Source organism: Alexandromys fortis, unplaced genomic scaffold (genome assembly GCF_014885135.2).
Source record: "Alexandromys fortis isolate MF-2015 unplaced genomic scaffold, M_Fortis_MF-2015_v1.1 scaffold_14, whole genome shotgun sequence".
Taxonomy (NCBI): domain Eukaryota; kingdom Metazoa; phylum Chordata; class Mammalia; order Rodentia; family Cricetidae; genus Alexandromys; species Alexandromys fortis.
In genome coordinates, this window is record NW_026067910.1 from 13,708,442 (window position 1) to 13,724,113 (window position 15,672).

Sequence of the window (15,672 nt, forward strand, 5' to 3'; positions counted from 1 at the left end):
TTTTAAGCATTGGGGGTGGGGGGTTATGGTAGTCCCTAATGCTAACCATCATCAGCTTAATAGGCTGTTTGTTGGTAGAGCCACTCTCCGTTCCCTGTCAGTGGCATCTCGTGTATTTGTATGTTTTTCTCTTGATATGTTAAAGGAAGTGAGGTGTTGGAGCATTTAATAGTAGCTTTACAGCTTCTATGGATTATAGCATTTAACATAATCATTTGAGTTGGTGATGAATGATACTAGTAGCTGTTGTGTTATGTGCCAGGACAAAAGAAATAGTTAAACAAAACAGAAATATTACTTGTAGATGTTATAGCTTTAATTCTTGTTAGCAAAAAGCAAAATATGTAACATGAGCTTCCTTCATGACTTGCCTAAATAAATAACAGTTCTCCATAAATTATGTCCCATGGAATTGCCCAGCTATGGAGAAGACTCTTGGCCATTTCTGTTTTTTACAGAAACTGGAACAAACAGTAAACTAGGATCTTCTGTGAACTAATTTCATATATGCTTTCTCCCGAGTTTAGTTTAAGAAAGTCTGTTTTTCTTCCAAATTTATACTTCTGGAAGCAAATTTATTTCAAAGTCAAAGAAAAGTGGGCTTCTGAGAATTCTTACTGTATATTAAAAGGATAAATAAGCTCATCTCCCTCAGTGTTTTCAACCTGTAAAAACAGGACTGCTCCTGACTTGGCTTCCTGCTTTCAATTTGTTCTTGTTTGAAGCAGGTGCGTGCCTGTGTGCATTGAGACAGTGTCTCACTGTATAGCACTGACTGTCCTGGAATTCATCTGTAGATGAGACAGGCCTCCAATTCAGAGGTGTGCCCCACCACACATGCCGAAATTGATTTTTTTCTTTTTTAATAAGGAAAATCTCTTCCTAATGGTCACATTAGTACAGGCTCCATTAGCAAGTCTTATGTAGTGTGGGATTAACTGTTGATGTATTGTTAACATGACTCTCTGCCATGTTTTTTTTTTTTTAATTCATTGCTTCACTTCTGCCTTCTCTTTCCTGCTGAGGAATGTCTGCAGTTACATCAGCGCTGCAGCCCTTCATAACACAGGCGAACACAGAGTTGTCAAACAGTCACGTCTGACAAATTGTTCTCAGGCTTGTTCAGTGCTGTTGATCTTGGCAGTGAATGAATATTAATTTTAAATTTTACACTTCATGTTCTTTTGCTTTTGACTTGACAGTTGTTTGGTCTAACCAGTTTAAAGTTAGGCTTACTTGATATGTTGTTGAAAGTATTCTCCCACCATTTAAAATGTAGAAATAAGTCATAGAAATTAGTCTAATGAATATGAATATTTATATCTTTACATCGTTGGCTATAGTTTTAGACTTGTTTATTTTGTTAGAATTGTGAAGAAGCTATTGATAACCATGTCAATATTATGAAGATACCCGATGAGAAGAACCTCATTTTTGTTGTCATTATCCTTCATTGATATATTCTAGAAACTAAATGAATTGTTATTATCCTTCATTGATATATTCTACAGACTAAGTGAATTAAGTGCCCTGTTTTCTTGGTGCTTGTCTGTAAACACTTTTGAGTTTATGTCACCATTTCAGAGATAAAGAGCCTTCCTATAGTACACTGATGACTAAGTGAACAGCAGACTTAAAAACAAGTCTTTATCCTTGAAATTTGACCCTTTTCCTACATCACATAATCTTCTACCTTTGTAGTGTGTGATATTAAAGGTCTGTGCATGCTGTTTAGGGACAAGATTCTTGCCTATCACACACATGACCTAGGGGTTCATTATAACTACCACAAAAATAGATAAGCAACAAATATTCTTAAGCATTGAATTCCTAGCCTCTTTTAAACATACTCCTAATTTCCCTGTTGTTTTTAGCCAGTGTTCTCAGGATGCCGTGACATGATGTAATAAGTTTTGCTAAGGTCATTTTTCCTCTTCTCATTGACACACAGTTAATGGTACTGTGTATAGTTGTGATAACTCTATGAAACATTTGTTTATATATAAAATTCACTAAATAAAAAGACTGATCTCCAAAAAATAAAGGAATTCTAATCTCCAGAAATCTCTAGATTAGAACAGAGTGTATACAAGGGACTATGCATTCAGTGCAAACTACCTAAAATCAGTATGCTCTCAATGGCTTCTGCCAGTACCTACTAGAACCAGATGAAATACTACCTAGAGTAGCTACTTCACAGGTTTTTCTTGACTTTTTTTCTTTAAGAGATTTATTTTTATTCATCTATATGTAAGTGTATGAGAATGCATGTGTGTATGCATGCATACATCTCTGTGAGTATATGTATGTCTGTGTTTGTATGCCATGTATGTGCAAGTGTCCATGGGAACCAGAAGAGGGCATCAGATTCCTTAGAACTGGGGTTACAGGCAGTTGTGAGCCACCCAATGTGGGTGCTGGAAACCGAGCTCTAGTTCTCAGCAAGAATAATATATTCCTTTAACCACGGAGCTACGTCTCTCCAGAACCTCGAGATTAAGAAGAAAGAAAACAAAGGCATGCAACCTTTCTAGTCTCCTCTACAATATATACTTGATTAAAGATAAATACATCATCATCATCATGTAGTAGAGCATATGTACCTTATATGTTTTTTGGCTTGCTTACTTGTAGATGCTAATTCACTCATTGTGTATAGTTGAGTAGAATTACATTATATAAGAATATAATAATTGAATATAAACTCAGCTTATTTGCCTAATTGTCCAATATTCATTATTGTCATAATATGATATATTAGAGAGTAAAAGATAAACTTTCAAATATTTTGCATGGGAAGTCAGAATATTTCTATACATTTTGTTTTGGCATGAAGCACTTAAAGTCTTGAGAAGGCAACATGGTTGTAGTGATGCTTTGTGTCATGCTGTTTGAATTCAGTTCCAAGACAATTTGTTTTTGTTAATAATCTTACCTTTTCTTGGGTTTAAATCTTAGAGGGTCACCATTTTTTCTTTCATTCTTCAGTTAAATGATTTTGCTAAGCAAGCTGACAAGCCATAAGAAAGTGAGTCACCAACTCCAGCAAGAATAATCAGTTCATATGTATGACTCTTGCAACACATATTAATAGATATGACTCTTATGGTGTAGAGGCAAGCAGCTCACTAAAGTCAGAGCAGACATGGATTCTGTAATTTCTAGAGCAGCAATAGTAAAATAGATTTAAAAAAATACAATGTAGTAGGATTATAAGTGTGGCTGACTTATGATTCAGGTACCTAGTGCATGTGTTGTCGAAGGAAATGGGACTCGGTATAGAGTCCTGGGTGCTTCCTTGGTAACTCTTGTATGACTGACAGAATTTCTGCTTTGTAGCTTTTTTCTTTATTCTCATGGATATTCAGCTTAAAGTTGGCTTCCTAGGTGTTTTCCAGTTCAGTGTGGATTTGCTTCCCCTTTCCACCCTATGACTCCTAGAATTCAGCGCTGAGATTTTATGTGCATTTTCCTAGCACATAAATGTACAGTTCAGTGAATACTTAGGAAGTGCATATCTATATAGTCACTATGAGATCAAGGTCACAGAGCAGTGCAGTCCTCCAAATATACCCCTATTTGTGACCATTTAGAAAAATGTGTTGTTGTAAACATGTCCTTCCTTCTGGTAAAACCATGTTCTGACCTATATAGGAGCTAATGTCTTGCTTGCCTTTGAATTTGCCCATAAGCAAAACAGTTGTACCTGATTTTGCTCTTTATTTACACACAGATACGTCTTTATTAGTTTTTCTTTTAATTGATTGTGGAAATATTAAAAAGTCACTCAGGACCAATATTGTTTCAAAACTAAAGTTGAAAGTGTTTATTTTTGCAGGTAGATGCTTTTGTATGTTATTTATCCTTTGTTCTTTAAGAAGATAAAGATTCTTGTTAGTTCTAATTGAATTTAAAATGCAATATTTAATTGATGTTGAGCTTTTATATTGCATGTTGGCTATTTTAATATTCGACATTCAGATTTGCATTTATAATGGCATAAACTTTAATACACTCATGTGGAAAGCACTCATACTGTTGTGTCATCATGCTAAGCATGAATGTCCACAGGGTTCATGTCGCACTTAGGATGAAATTATGTCCTGAGTGTTCAGTGCCCAAAGTTCATTTATTAATGATCACTTATTTTGAGACTCTAGATAAAATTTTAATGTAATATCATAGACTTTAGACAGCTTAATATCTTGAAATTACTTTTATAAGGAACTGAATAAACGTGAATATATAAAGTAGGGATAAAGATTTCACCTTTTCTTTTTTTTATAATTTATTTATTTATTTATTTGTTAAAGATTTCTGTCTCTTCCCCACCGCCGCCTCCCCGATTTCACCTTTTCTATGTTCCCATTAAGAATAACACTACAGATTTAATGGTATTAGATACCAGACTTTTGACCTGCTTGTCCTTGGTTTGGAAATGGCCTAGTGCTGTTTATAGTTGTATAACTTTAGCACAAGTGGTTTCTATGGCTACTGTCCAGTACCAGATGTAGAACAGTGGAAAGCTTTGATAAGGAGAGCAGGATTTTTTAAACAAAAGCCGGACATGGGTAATTACCCTGAAGCTGAACCGAGGTCCATTATATTCAGTACTGTCATTCACATTTCATTCCACTGTTTGCTGATTACGAGAAACAAGCCAACCTGCTGCTTTTCTCTTCCATCTCTCTGCCTCCTTCCTCACACTTCTTCAAGAATGTGTTCAGTGCTTAACTCTTTCTCGCCAGCTGGAGTCTTTGCTGACAACAGGAGATGAACACTCTAGTTAGGTGGCATTTGCTATGGTGCCGGCACTGCTGGTTTTCCTTTATCATGGAATAAATTTTATAAGTCGTTTGTATTCAAGTATTTGCCATGTATAAACTCATGTTGCTTTGCTAATGGCAGTGATTTAATACTAGTGACGTAGAAGAAATCATTTTCTCACTATCAGGAGCTGTCACTTACTAAGAGACAACTTAAAGCTGACCTACAATTACAATAGAAACTGTTTGGTTTTCTGTTAAATGACTTTAGCATCCTGCAAGCTTATCCTCTGGATAGGGAACTCCCCAAAGCCTAGAGAAGAAGCCATGTATAAGTTAATTGTTGCCCTTTGATATCTAATTGATGATTTGGAGAGTCTATAAAGTTAGCTCAGCAGTGAGCTGCACTGTGAAGCACAATGCTGTCTTTGCTCAGTGTGGGTTCTCAGTGGTGAGAGAGACGAGGTGTAGAGTTACGTCAGCAGGAGCCACAGAAGACAGGTGTCCAGGGTCAGGAGGAAGTTGACAACCTTTGTACCTGGTGACTGAGTGTTTGCTGAGAGAAGAGACATAATATCAGTATTTGAGCACAGGCGAATTCTGCAGTAGGTGCCGTGAGAAAAGAGGAACTTGTGTCACTGAATATATTTTACGTTCATTAACCTTTCCTATTTTTGTACATTTTCGTTTCTTAACTTCAGTATATGCTCACAGAGGGAAGCCATTTTATTTCACATCAGCCTTCATTGTGGGACCATATTTATCAAGTATTGAGGTTAAGTAGACCAGGCTCAGTCTTAGCAAACCTGATCATTAGGAGAAGGTCACCAAAATTGTTCCAACTTAAGGTTTTGGGGTTTGTATTGGTGTGTGAGAGGTGCTGCATGGAAGAAAGCATTCATCTGAGGAGATGGTGTTTGAGGCAAGAGGTAACCACTTGGTAGGTAGCTGTCATTTTAAGTAAGCTGGAGAGCGATGAGAAGGGATGTGGGATATGCAAGGACTCCTTCAATGGAGTGTGGGGCATTGAGGGAGAAACAGCAGGAGACGACCTGAAGAACCAGAGATGCCCATGTGCAGAGCCTTACGTACCAGGTTGAGGTTTATCCTACCTGTGGTAGCAAGCCTGCAAAGGATATTGGTTGGTAGCGTGGCAGAAGTGTATGCTTCGTGAAGAGTGCCCTAACTTCAGTTCATAGGTAAGTCTGCATGGTGAGGCCATAAGTTGTGATTCTCTGAGGAGGCTCCAGACATCACTCTGCAGATGAGTGATGAGCCGGAAGAGGGAAAACGTGACTGTAGAGGGTCTGAGTGAAGTAAGAGAAGGCAGACATGGTGTGATTGGTGATTGGATAGTTGGTGTGGAGAAGAAGGAAGACATGGTGTGATTGGTGACTGGATAGTTGGTGTGGAGGCATTGGAGTTAAGGAAGACTTCTGAGAAATCTAGGTTGGGATGACTGAGTAGCTAATTTTTCTCTGTATATTTATATTCTTCCCCTACCTCACTTCTTTTTTCTAAGGACCATACAGGGTAAGGTGTCACTGCCCTCATGTATTGAAAGTCTCCCAATTCCTTTACTTCTTTCTGCACATTCTCCCTCTACTTCATTTCCTGGACAGTGGCCAGAATATTTTCTAGAAAGAGAATAGATAAAAGAAGTATAGTTTTTAAATTGTATTGATAACTCTGAAAAGTTTAGAATAAAATTACATGTTTTTATCTAACATCTGGACCAACCCTGTTGTGTTCCTGGCATTGTCTCTAGGTGCAGTCGGTGCCACTTCATCTTTTGCACAAGCCTTAACCTTCAGTCTCCTTTCAGCTTCCAGAGTGGGCTCGCTTTTCTGTTTTCAGTCTCTTTTCCTTGAATCTTGTGTGTTGAGTATTTCCTCCTCTGTGTGATAGGGTTTACTTTTCTTCTGCAGCTCCCAGATAAATGCCTTTTCCTTAGAGAAGCCAATCCTGTCCTTTCTTTTCACCTCTTCATATTCCCACGGTTGCTGTTTCATCTTACTGTTTAATACTACTGTGTACATGTGTGTCTAGAGGTACGACATTTTATGTCTGTCTCCCATCAGGATCTGTGAACTCACAGAACTCGATTCTTTTCCTCACCATATGCAAGTGTTTATGGAACAAATAGTAACTGTTTAGTGATTATTTGGGCTGCCTCATCTAAAATAAAACAATCATACTGAACAGTATTTAAATCATTTTAAGAAAGAATAGGAATAGGTAATTAGAGCTAGCTAGAAGTTTCCTGTTTAAATAATAATAAACAAAAATTTACCATTACTTTTTAAAAGTCACTGGGAGACACCATTTTAATTCATATAAAATAAACCAAAAAGCAGCTGAACTAGAAAACATAACCCCTTCCCTTATTTAAGGAGGAGGTGACACAAGAGAATGGCCAGCTTCTGAGGGAGGCGGAAATTGTTAAATAGTTTTACCTGAATGGGCTTATTGATGAAGAATCTGTAGTTCCTTTTCAGCCTAAACAGTGTACCGTAGTTTTTGAGATGTGCTATTAAAATATATTCTTTGTATAATCCAGAGTGTCTTTAGTTCTACTGAAAATGACAATTTTGAGTGTTACTCCAGGCCATGTAGTTGTTTCTTCACTTGATAATTTATTCTTCCTTAAATTCATATACAAAATTATAACTGACTGAATACTTTCCTTTTAATGTCCTTTAAATTTCCTTTAATGCTGTCTTCTTATATGGAGTTAAATTGTACAAAATTTTAAGTAGAATTTTGTAGGTGTAAGATGCATGGTTATAATCCAGAGATTATTCTGGAGACAAAGACAGGAAGATGGAGATTTCAAGGACAGTCTGCGCTGTAACTAGGTGCACTCTGCCTCCAAACTAACAGTACAACCTACACGATTAACTTGAAGTGAACTTTTCCTTTCTTATTCTACAGAATGACTTGCTAGTTTGCACACAGATAGTCGTGCCAGCTTAGACTCTCTGAGGTGCATGTGTGTTTTCCTATTTCTGCATCATTCTTGTGGATTAGATGATGTATAAAACGATAATGCTGTCTTAAGTAATAAGGTCACCCTGGGCATATGAGGGTTGTATGGTTGTAGGTGTTCTGAACAGTCAACACTTGAAAACAGCAAATGAACCAGCGTGTTCCTGATGGTCAGGTGTACAGTCTTTTCAGCTGGAAACAGGTTTCAGTCCACATCAGGAAATCCCATGAAGAAGGACTGTCCGCATCCGCCAGCAGAGGGTAGTGTACACATAAAAGTGAACCACTGCCTCGTGAGGCTCCTCTGGCAAGTGTTAGAATCCCGAGATGGCTTATGTTTGGAATCAGAGGAACTGATAGGACAGCGGTTAAAGTGGAGATCTGAAGCGTGTGCTACCATAACGTTGCTCTTTCAGGAGGAATGGCCTCTAAATGTCAAGCCTCATTTTAAACGACCCACTAATCCGCCATGTGGGAAATTGACTCAGTCTTCTATGTGTTCCTGTAACTTCTAGCTTTAAAGAAGGACGGAAGGATAATGAAGAAAGCATGAGCTTTTGATGTCTGACTCGGGCCGCAGTCAGGCGGTACTGCGTTCCAGCTGTATGGCTTGTGGCAGATTGTTAAAGCTCTTTCAATCTCCGTTTCTCCCTCTCCAACATGTAGATGAAAAGAATGCAGAAAATTAAGTAATTACTTTAGATAAGACTCAGTTGATAACAAATCCATAGTAGTTCTTTTTTGAAGGAACCTGTCTATTTCTTCTAATGTTTACATTTGCTGACTGTCTGAATGGGGAGAGGTCAGAGAGCTGTTGTTGGTTTCTGTGTTTTCCTACTGACACCTAGTCACTGGCTAAGAAGCGGCAGCCGGCAAGAGTGCAATCAGATGTACTATTTGTTCATTCTGTGTCTCCTCATTACGGCCCTACTGCTATGGACTGGGCAAAGCCGTCCTTCCGTCTTCATCACACAGTCTTCTTTTCTTTCTATTTTTACTTCATATGCATGCATGCAGTGTTTCATGTTTATGAAAAGTTTACAGGATTGAAGTTCTGTGATGTATAAATGACACCGTGATTGATAGTTGTAGACAGGTTTGGAACTGTTAGAAAAAACAAAAGTCAAACTCCAGACATGCTTGGATGAAGGAGGAAGATCAAAGACTGTTGCTTGAGGATCCACTTCCTTTTTCAAAGAAACATATCTCGTTGGCCTTCATGATACTGAGTTTAAAAAACAAAACACAACAACAACAACAACAACAAAGGACAACGAAACAAAAAGCCTACAGCTGTCCCTGGGCAGGAAGAGCAGTGAAAGACCATGGGAACTGCGGAGCTGAAGCCCATCATCTCAGGTGTGAGACCCGGGAAAGGAAGCGAGCGACAGATGGACAAGGAGCCTTTGAAAGAGGAAACAAAAATTGATTCTGTTATTTGTTTCAAGTTGTGGTGATGTCATTTTATGTGGCATTTCTGTGTATGTGATGATGGATGGTCCATGAGAAACATTTGTCAGTTAGGGTGTGTCCACATAGGTGGAAATTTTAGCCACAGTCTCAGAACTGTCTGGCTTACCTCAAAGCAAGTCTTAACTGCTCCCAGATCCTTGCCTGCTCAGGGGATTTGGGGCTTTGGGGCTCCAGGAGTTCCAGTAACGTCTGTTTCACAGTTGGGGGATAGTTGATCTTAAAAGTGGACATTTGAGCCAAGACTCATGCACTTACCCAACACAGATTCCTCTGCTTCCTGGGACATGAAGAGAACGAGACTGTCCCCTGTCCACTGAGCTCTTGCATTTTAATGGTTAATGATCCTAGACTAGCTTTCATATGTCTTTGCTGTCTTGTGTATATGGCACTGAGGAAAATGTAGTCTTTTAGGTTTTTGTTTTTTTCTTATGAGCCTATACTGATCAAAATACTGGTGTGATATTTTCATCCGTGCCTATGCATCATTTTGGTCACTTTCTCTGTCCTGGATCGCCAGTTTGTCTTATTGGTCTCCTTTAGTTCAGTGATAATATATTTGATAATATATCTGCTTCACTTTCTCTTTGGTCTGTAAAGTGATAATATACTTGATAATATATCTGCTTCACTTTCTCTTTGGTCTTCACTTTCTCTTTGATCTGTTTTCCACCGTGCGTGGCTTTTGTTCTCCCTTCTTGATGAGGTCATATTAGAAGCCTGGGCCAGAGAGGTATGCTTCCGGCATTTCGCATTTCTGGTCTTCCTAGTCCTTGCTGGGGAGGGTATTCTGTGGAGTTACATGGTCTGCTTTCAGAGGTCATATGTGGCTATAAGAGCCGTAAGGAGAATAGCGGACAGAAAGGCAGAGCTGGAGGAACGTGATGCTGGTGTTCTGATTCTTGTGCCAGAGAGTAAAGCAAGATGCCCTCAACAAAGTGATATGTAAATTTAGACTAAATCCCCAAAAGTCCATGTGTAATTGAATATGAATGTAAAGAAAAACATGGGACACTATATTTTTAGGTTTGCTTCAGAACTTGTAAAATTGAGAAGCTAATGTTTCAGTTTCTGGCAGTATTCTCTCACCTAAACTGGAATGCTGGGTCATCCTGACCCAGATTGACTTTTCCGGTGCCCAGTGACTATCCGTCTGAGTACCAGTCCTTGTTTGGCTGTGACGTTTGCACTATGGAGCCCCTCTTCACCCTGTGTCTGCATCTCCTGTGTTGGAATCCTTTGTTGCACTCATGGATGTGGATGTAGTGTGCAGCCTTGTGTGATCTTATGACATCGCAGTACTGCCACGGTTCCCTTTGTCCTTGACTAGAAGCTTCTTTGGTATTTTCCGTAGCCCCAGTGATTTCAGTGTGTGTTAAACCAGGAATGACAAGCAATTGTAGTCTGGCCATATTCTTTGAATTTTCTCTCTGCCCTGAGCAATGAAAGTGTCTCCTTCATTCAGTGTTCTGAGTATCCAGTGAGGCTGAAGTGACGCTGCCGTGAATTCTCAAGTGCGATGCAGATGTGGGACGGCTGTGAAGCCAAGCAGATGCACCTGGAGTGGGTGACTGCCATGGTTCAAGGGCAACTGAAGGAACTGACATGTCTTTATCTTTGTGTTTCTCTCCTGCCAGGACCGGGACCAGTATTCACACTTGCTGAGTGACCATTTTCTACCATACCAAGGTCATAATTCCTTTCGTGAGAAATATTTTAGTGGTGTGACAAAAAGAATTGCCAAGGAAGAAAAATCCAGCCAAGAATGAAAATCATGACGTTGACAATCAAGAAAGAATAGCGTTTTATAGAAACTACCTGTGCTGTTTAAAATTTTTATATAAATAACTATAAATCAAAATTGAATAATTCAAATGATCTTTGCTTTAGAGACTATTTTGATGTGTCTTTTGAACCTGGTTAAGTTCAGGGACTGATACATATAGATGGAGTCTGTGTTTATATTTTTACAGAGAAAATATTGTTAACTTTTAAGCCATATTTGCCAGGTATATAGTAAGCAATTAATAGTCCTTTAGAATATTTTCATTTTGTAAATTTGCTTGGCTTGGTTTTTAGTTGTAGCTGTTTTTCATTGCCATCAATAAACTTTACTGAGAATTTCTAAAAGTTGTGTAGTACTCAGTATTGCTCATCTCATCTCATGGACAGCTTTGTGGAAAATGAGTCCATACAGGTCAGAACAACAGGGGCCATGCTACTGGGAGGGAGGCTAAGGCCTGAGAACTGTGGAGATTCCAGCCTCATGCCTCCAAGGGCCTGTGCATCTGCACCGTGCCCGCACTGTGGTGTGCTCTCAAATTCCTGAAACTTAACTGTTGGTCAAGTTAACTAACTACTCCCAAATTTCAGTTTAGCAACTAACTGATGGTTAAAAGCGGGAGCAACAACAGCTCAAGACCCCGATGGACCCCTAATGGTATTAGGCCTAATTAGTACTCTTTGAAACAGAAGCTCTGTTTTTCTTGAAGGGAAACTTTGCTGAGTCTACATTGTGTCCATCCTGGAAATATCTTCCTTGAAAACCACTGTACCCATTAATTCTAGATGCTAATAGCTTTCTGCTTTTGGTGGTCAAATGTACCTCAGCAGGGCGGCAGTAAATGGATACTTTCTCTCTAACCAAAGCCTATTTTTATTTGTGTTATTATTATTATTATTATTCTCTGACTGTGACTGCTGAGTTTTATGAACTCAGTATTAACTTACATGACTTAGGAGCTGCCGAAGACCAAGGCTACGGGTGGAGGTCAGCGTTCCACCGCCTCCTACTTGTCTTACAGTGCAGTCCTGGATTTCAGGGCGTCTAAAACCTTTCCTGATTGGTTTGTTTGGGTTTCTGGATGTTATCTGTGGTACTCTGGGGAAAATCTAAAAGTATTCAGGGATGATTTATTGGCAGTATTTCTGTTATATGCCGTCTTGTTTTTAAGTTTTTGAGGTTATGTGGGGGATGGGTATGAAACTTTATAGCTGACTCAATTGCAATATGAGATTTCTAGTTTAACCTCTTTTTGTGAATTGTCTCAAAGCTTACTCCAAATAAGGTCTAGAAATTCACAACATTAATTTTAGTCTCTTTGTCCTTAATAATTAATCATAATAATTAAATCGAATCATTTTATTACTAGTAATTGAAATCTTCTGAACATCAATTCTTCCAGCCACGAGGTTTATTTTCATATTTATTAGTAAGTTCAGCTTCCTACTCCTGAAGTGTCACTCAAAGTTTAAACATATATATTGCTTTAATGTTGAAGCTCATAACTACTGGAGTAACTTGATAACTTCCAATCAATTTTGATTTTAGGATGTAGGTCTTCAGTGCTTTCTCTTTTGTAAAATTTTATTTTATTTATTACTATTATTATCATTATTAATTAGTGTGTGTGTGTGTGTGTGTGTGTGTGTGTGTGCACGCAAAGGTAAGAGGACCACTCCATGATTTCTGGAGATTAAATTTAGGTTGTTAGGATTGAGCCCAAAGGGCTTTTACCCACTGAGCCATCTTGTTGGCCCCCAAGTTTTCTTACTCTAAAAACAAAGCCTTTATTTTCTGTGTGAGTTTATTTTCTGCGTGAGTTTGGTAGGTGACCTTTTCCTCATGCATTTACAAGCAGGAATATCTCCTAGCAAGATGCCAGTGTTCACAAAGACCTATAGTTTGAATTTGTAGGATATTCTGCAAGAGAACTGTAGGTGGTCTGTGGACTGGCCTACTTAATGTTTATAATATGACAAAGTATGTAATTTTGTTTCTGGCATATATTAAATAGCCATAAAATCCAGATGGTTACCTCAGTAGTGCCTCATCAGAAGCACCTCCTTTCCGTCCATTTTGTTGAGTAATTTCTTTTTCCTGTGATAACTGCGGGGAAATAGTGGAGTAGGTGGTCTTGGGTTTGTTTAGCCAAAGTGGCTAGAAGATTTTTTTTTTTTTTAAGTTGAAAATCTGTTAAAATTTTCTCGACCTCTTCCTGCCCAGCAGGAGCCTGTTTTGAGCCAATTTCCAACCAAATTCCTCATGACTAACTCTTCAAATACATGGACTGAGCAGTAAACAGTTAGAGACTCTAAGCTCCGGAGGTAACTCAAGGTTGTCACTACTTCCCTTTTGAGAAAACTCCCTCAATCCCTGAGATCCCCTGCGTGTGAAAGAAAAAATGGTGATTCCAACTAAAAACTATGTTGAATTTGATGTAGAAAAGTAGAATGTGTTAATGCCACTGACTGTTGTACTGGGTGTGTTATTTGATTGGATTGAAGATTTGAGCTCTAAGACAGAAATATTTTTTAAGGTACCATTTTCTATACTCAGTATACATTAAAAGCAGGAGGTAGGCTTTCTTTTAGCATCCGGAAATTACATGTTAACGGGTGTATTACCTAGATGCCAATATAAGCAACTCTATATTTGGAATAAGATGCCTTTGATGTTAGGTGAACTTCTAACATGTTGTGCTAGAAATATCAAGTACTTTTTATTGAAAGAGATATGGAATAAATTATAAAGTTTGTTTATTTATTTAAAATTAGAGATGACTATTTGAGAACTTGTCTTTCTGTGTCATTTTATTGTATTTCTCCTGAAAAAGTGAATAACTCTAACATTAGTCATTCTTCTGTTGTATTATGTATGCATATAAGGTTGTGTGTATATGTGTGCATATGTATGATATGTACAATGTGTGTTATGTGTGAGTATATGTAGAGTTCAGAAGTCAACCTTGGGTGTTGGTCCTTATCTTCTGCTTTGCTTGAGACAGTCACCTCTTTGTTTGGCCCTGCATGTATTTGCCAAGCTGGCTTGGCTGGCTGCTCGCCAGGAGTCTCCTGTTTCTTCCCATCTCTCCTTAGGAGAACCAGGATTACAAGCCACTACCAATCCCAGCTTTCTATGGGTCCTGCACATTTGAACTCTGGTAATTATACTTTCTTGGTAAGTCCTTTATCCAGTAAGTCTTCCCTCCAAACTTCTGGCACTTCTTACAGTTAAAAACCCAAAACCTTCCTAGATAAAGCAGAGCATAGTAAAATTCAGCGCAGTGAATTAGTAAGTAAGGATGGAGTGGAGGTGGGTGTTACCAAGGAAACTGTTGACCTAACTGCTGACCTTTCTGACCAAAAGAGAATAAATTACACCAAAATGAAAGCCTTGGCCTTTCTTTTTGCAAGAATATGGTTTTTGCTCCATTACAAAGATACTTAGTAAACTAAACACTTGCAAGAAGCATTTCTCCCCTTAGGATTGTATTCAAAAAATAAGTGAAGTTCACGTTCTTTTCCAACACACCCACTCCCATTTTTCTCAGATATTTATCAAGTAATGTGGTTTATAATCCAAACAAAAAAAGTGCCTTAATCCAGAACATACACACAGACACGATAACTCTAGGCGGATGCTGTTTGTACTTTGCTAAAACGTTGAGATCTTCTCTAAAACAAAGTGGTTTGCACACATACAGTCTAGAGTGTAAAGAATTATAGTGGAATGGTAAACATATCTGTGATTCTATCTAGCCATAGAATCAGAGTAACAGCACATTCCTGTCTGTCCTTTGGGGTGAACAAACTTAGAAAGAACCTGACTGTTCCCTTAAAAGAGGCCTGCCTCGGGACGTGCATATGTTTCCTTGTGTGGGAAAAGCACATTGACATTTACACATAATTGAGGCCAACCTGGAATTTGGCTCTTACCCCTTCCTTCCTTCCTAAGCCATTGTAGGCAGGCCCTTAGGAGAATGGAGTTTAGTCGTTAGTGAAGTCTCTTAAGAACCTTGAGTAGGGCTGGAGAGATGGCTCAGTGGTTAAGAGCATTGCCTGCTCTTCCAAAGGTCCTGAGTTCAATTCCCGGCAACCACATGGTGGCTCACAACCATCTGTAAAGAGGTCTGGTGCCCTCTTCTGGCTGCAGACATGCACACAGACAGAATATTATATACATAATAAATAAATAAATATTTTTTTAAAAAAAAAGAACCTTGAGTCATGGGACAAAGTGGAGCTTAGTGTAGGAAAGTTAAGGATCGCCATTCTCCTTTATGTAACCCATACCCCAGGTTCTCGGGATACTGGGATGTGCATAGTAGACTTTTCTTGTAGACTTTGAGCGTTCTCACCTAACCGGCTATGTTGTTGTCATGTTGAACTGGATTGCTTGAAAGGGGTTCACTTTGACATTTTAACCTCTAATTTCAGAATCTCCCCTTTAATCAAGCCTCCTCGACCTTCCTAAGGGTTTATCAAGAGAACAGTTGTGACTAACACATTAAGTGTTAGCCATGAAGGTTAGCTGGGCCTGTGTATGAAGTTAAGCAAGTTAAAAGAAAAAAGGGCTGGGGAAGAGAGCTAGAAATGTCAGTGTTACTTATGATATTGAAATTGTGCTTTTGGTGGGCATTCAAGTTGTGGAAATATTTAAATGGGT

At 38.6% G+C, this 15,672-nt stretch overlaps 1 protein-coding gene across 3 annotated transcripts in view; it reads left to right on the forward strand.

Annotated features, from left to right (window-relative positions):
- Window positions 1-12,205, forward strand: part of Trmt11 (tRNA methyltransferase 11 homolog) — a 45,117-nt gene extending 32,912 nt beyond the window's left edge. Inside the window, exon 13 of one of the 3 annotated variants that reach the window (XM_050138125.1) lies at window positions 10,862-12,199. In XM_050138125.1, coding sequence (XP_049994082.1) covers window positions 10,862-10,993 — 132 coding nt within the window. In that variant the 3' untranslated portion in view covers window positions 10,994-12,199. Of the gene's footprint in view, window positions 1-10,861 lie in introns of all 3 variants that reach the window. The other 2 variants (XM_050138128.1, XM_050138127.1) reach the window with 2 other exon arrangements.
- Window positions 12,206-15,672: the final 3,467 nt, after the last annotated feature.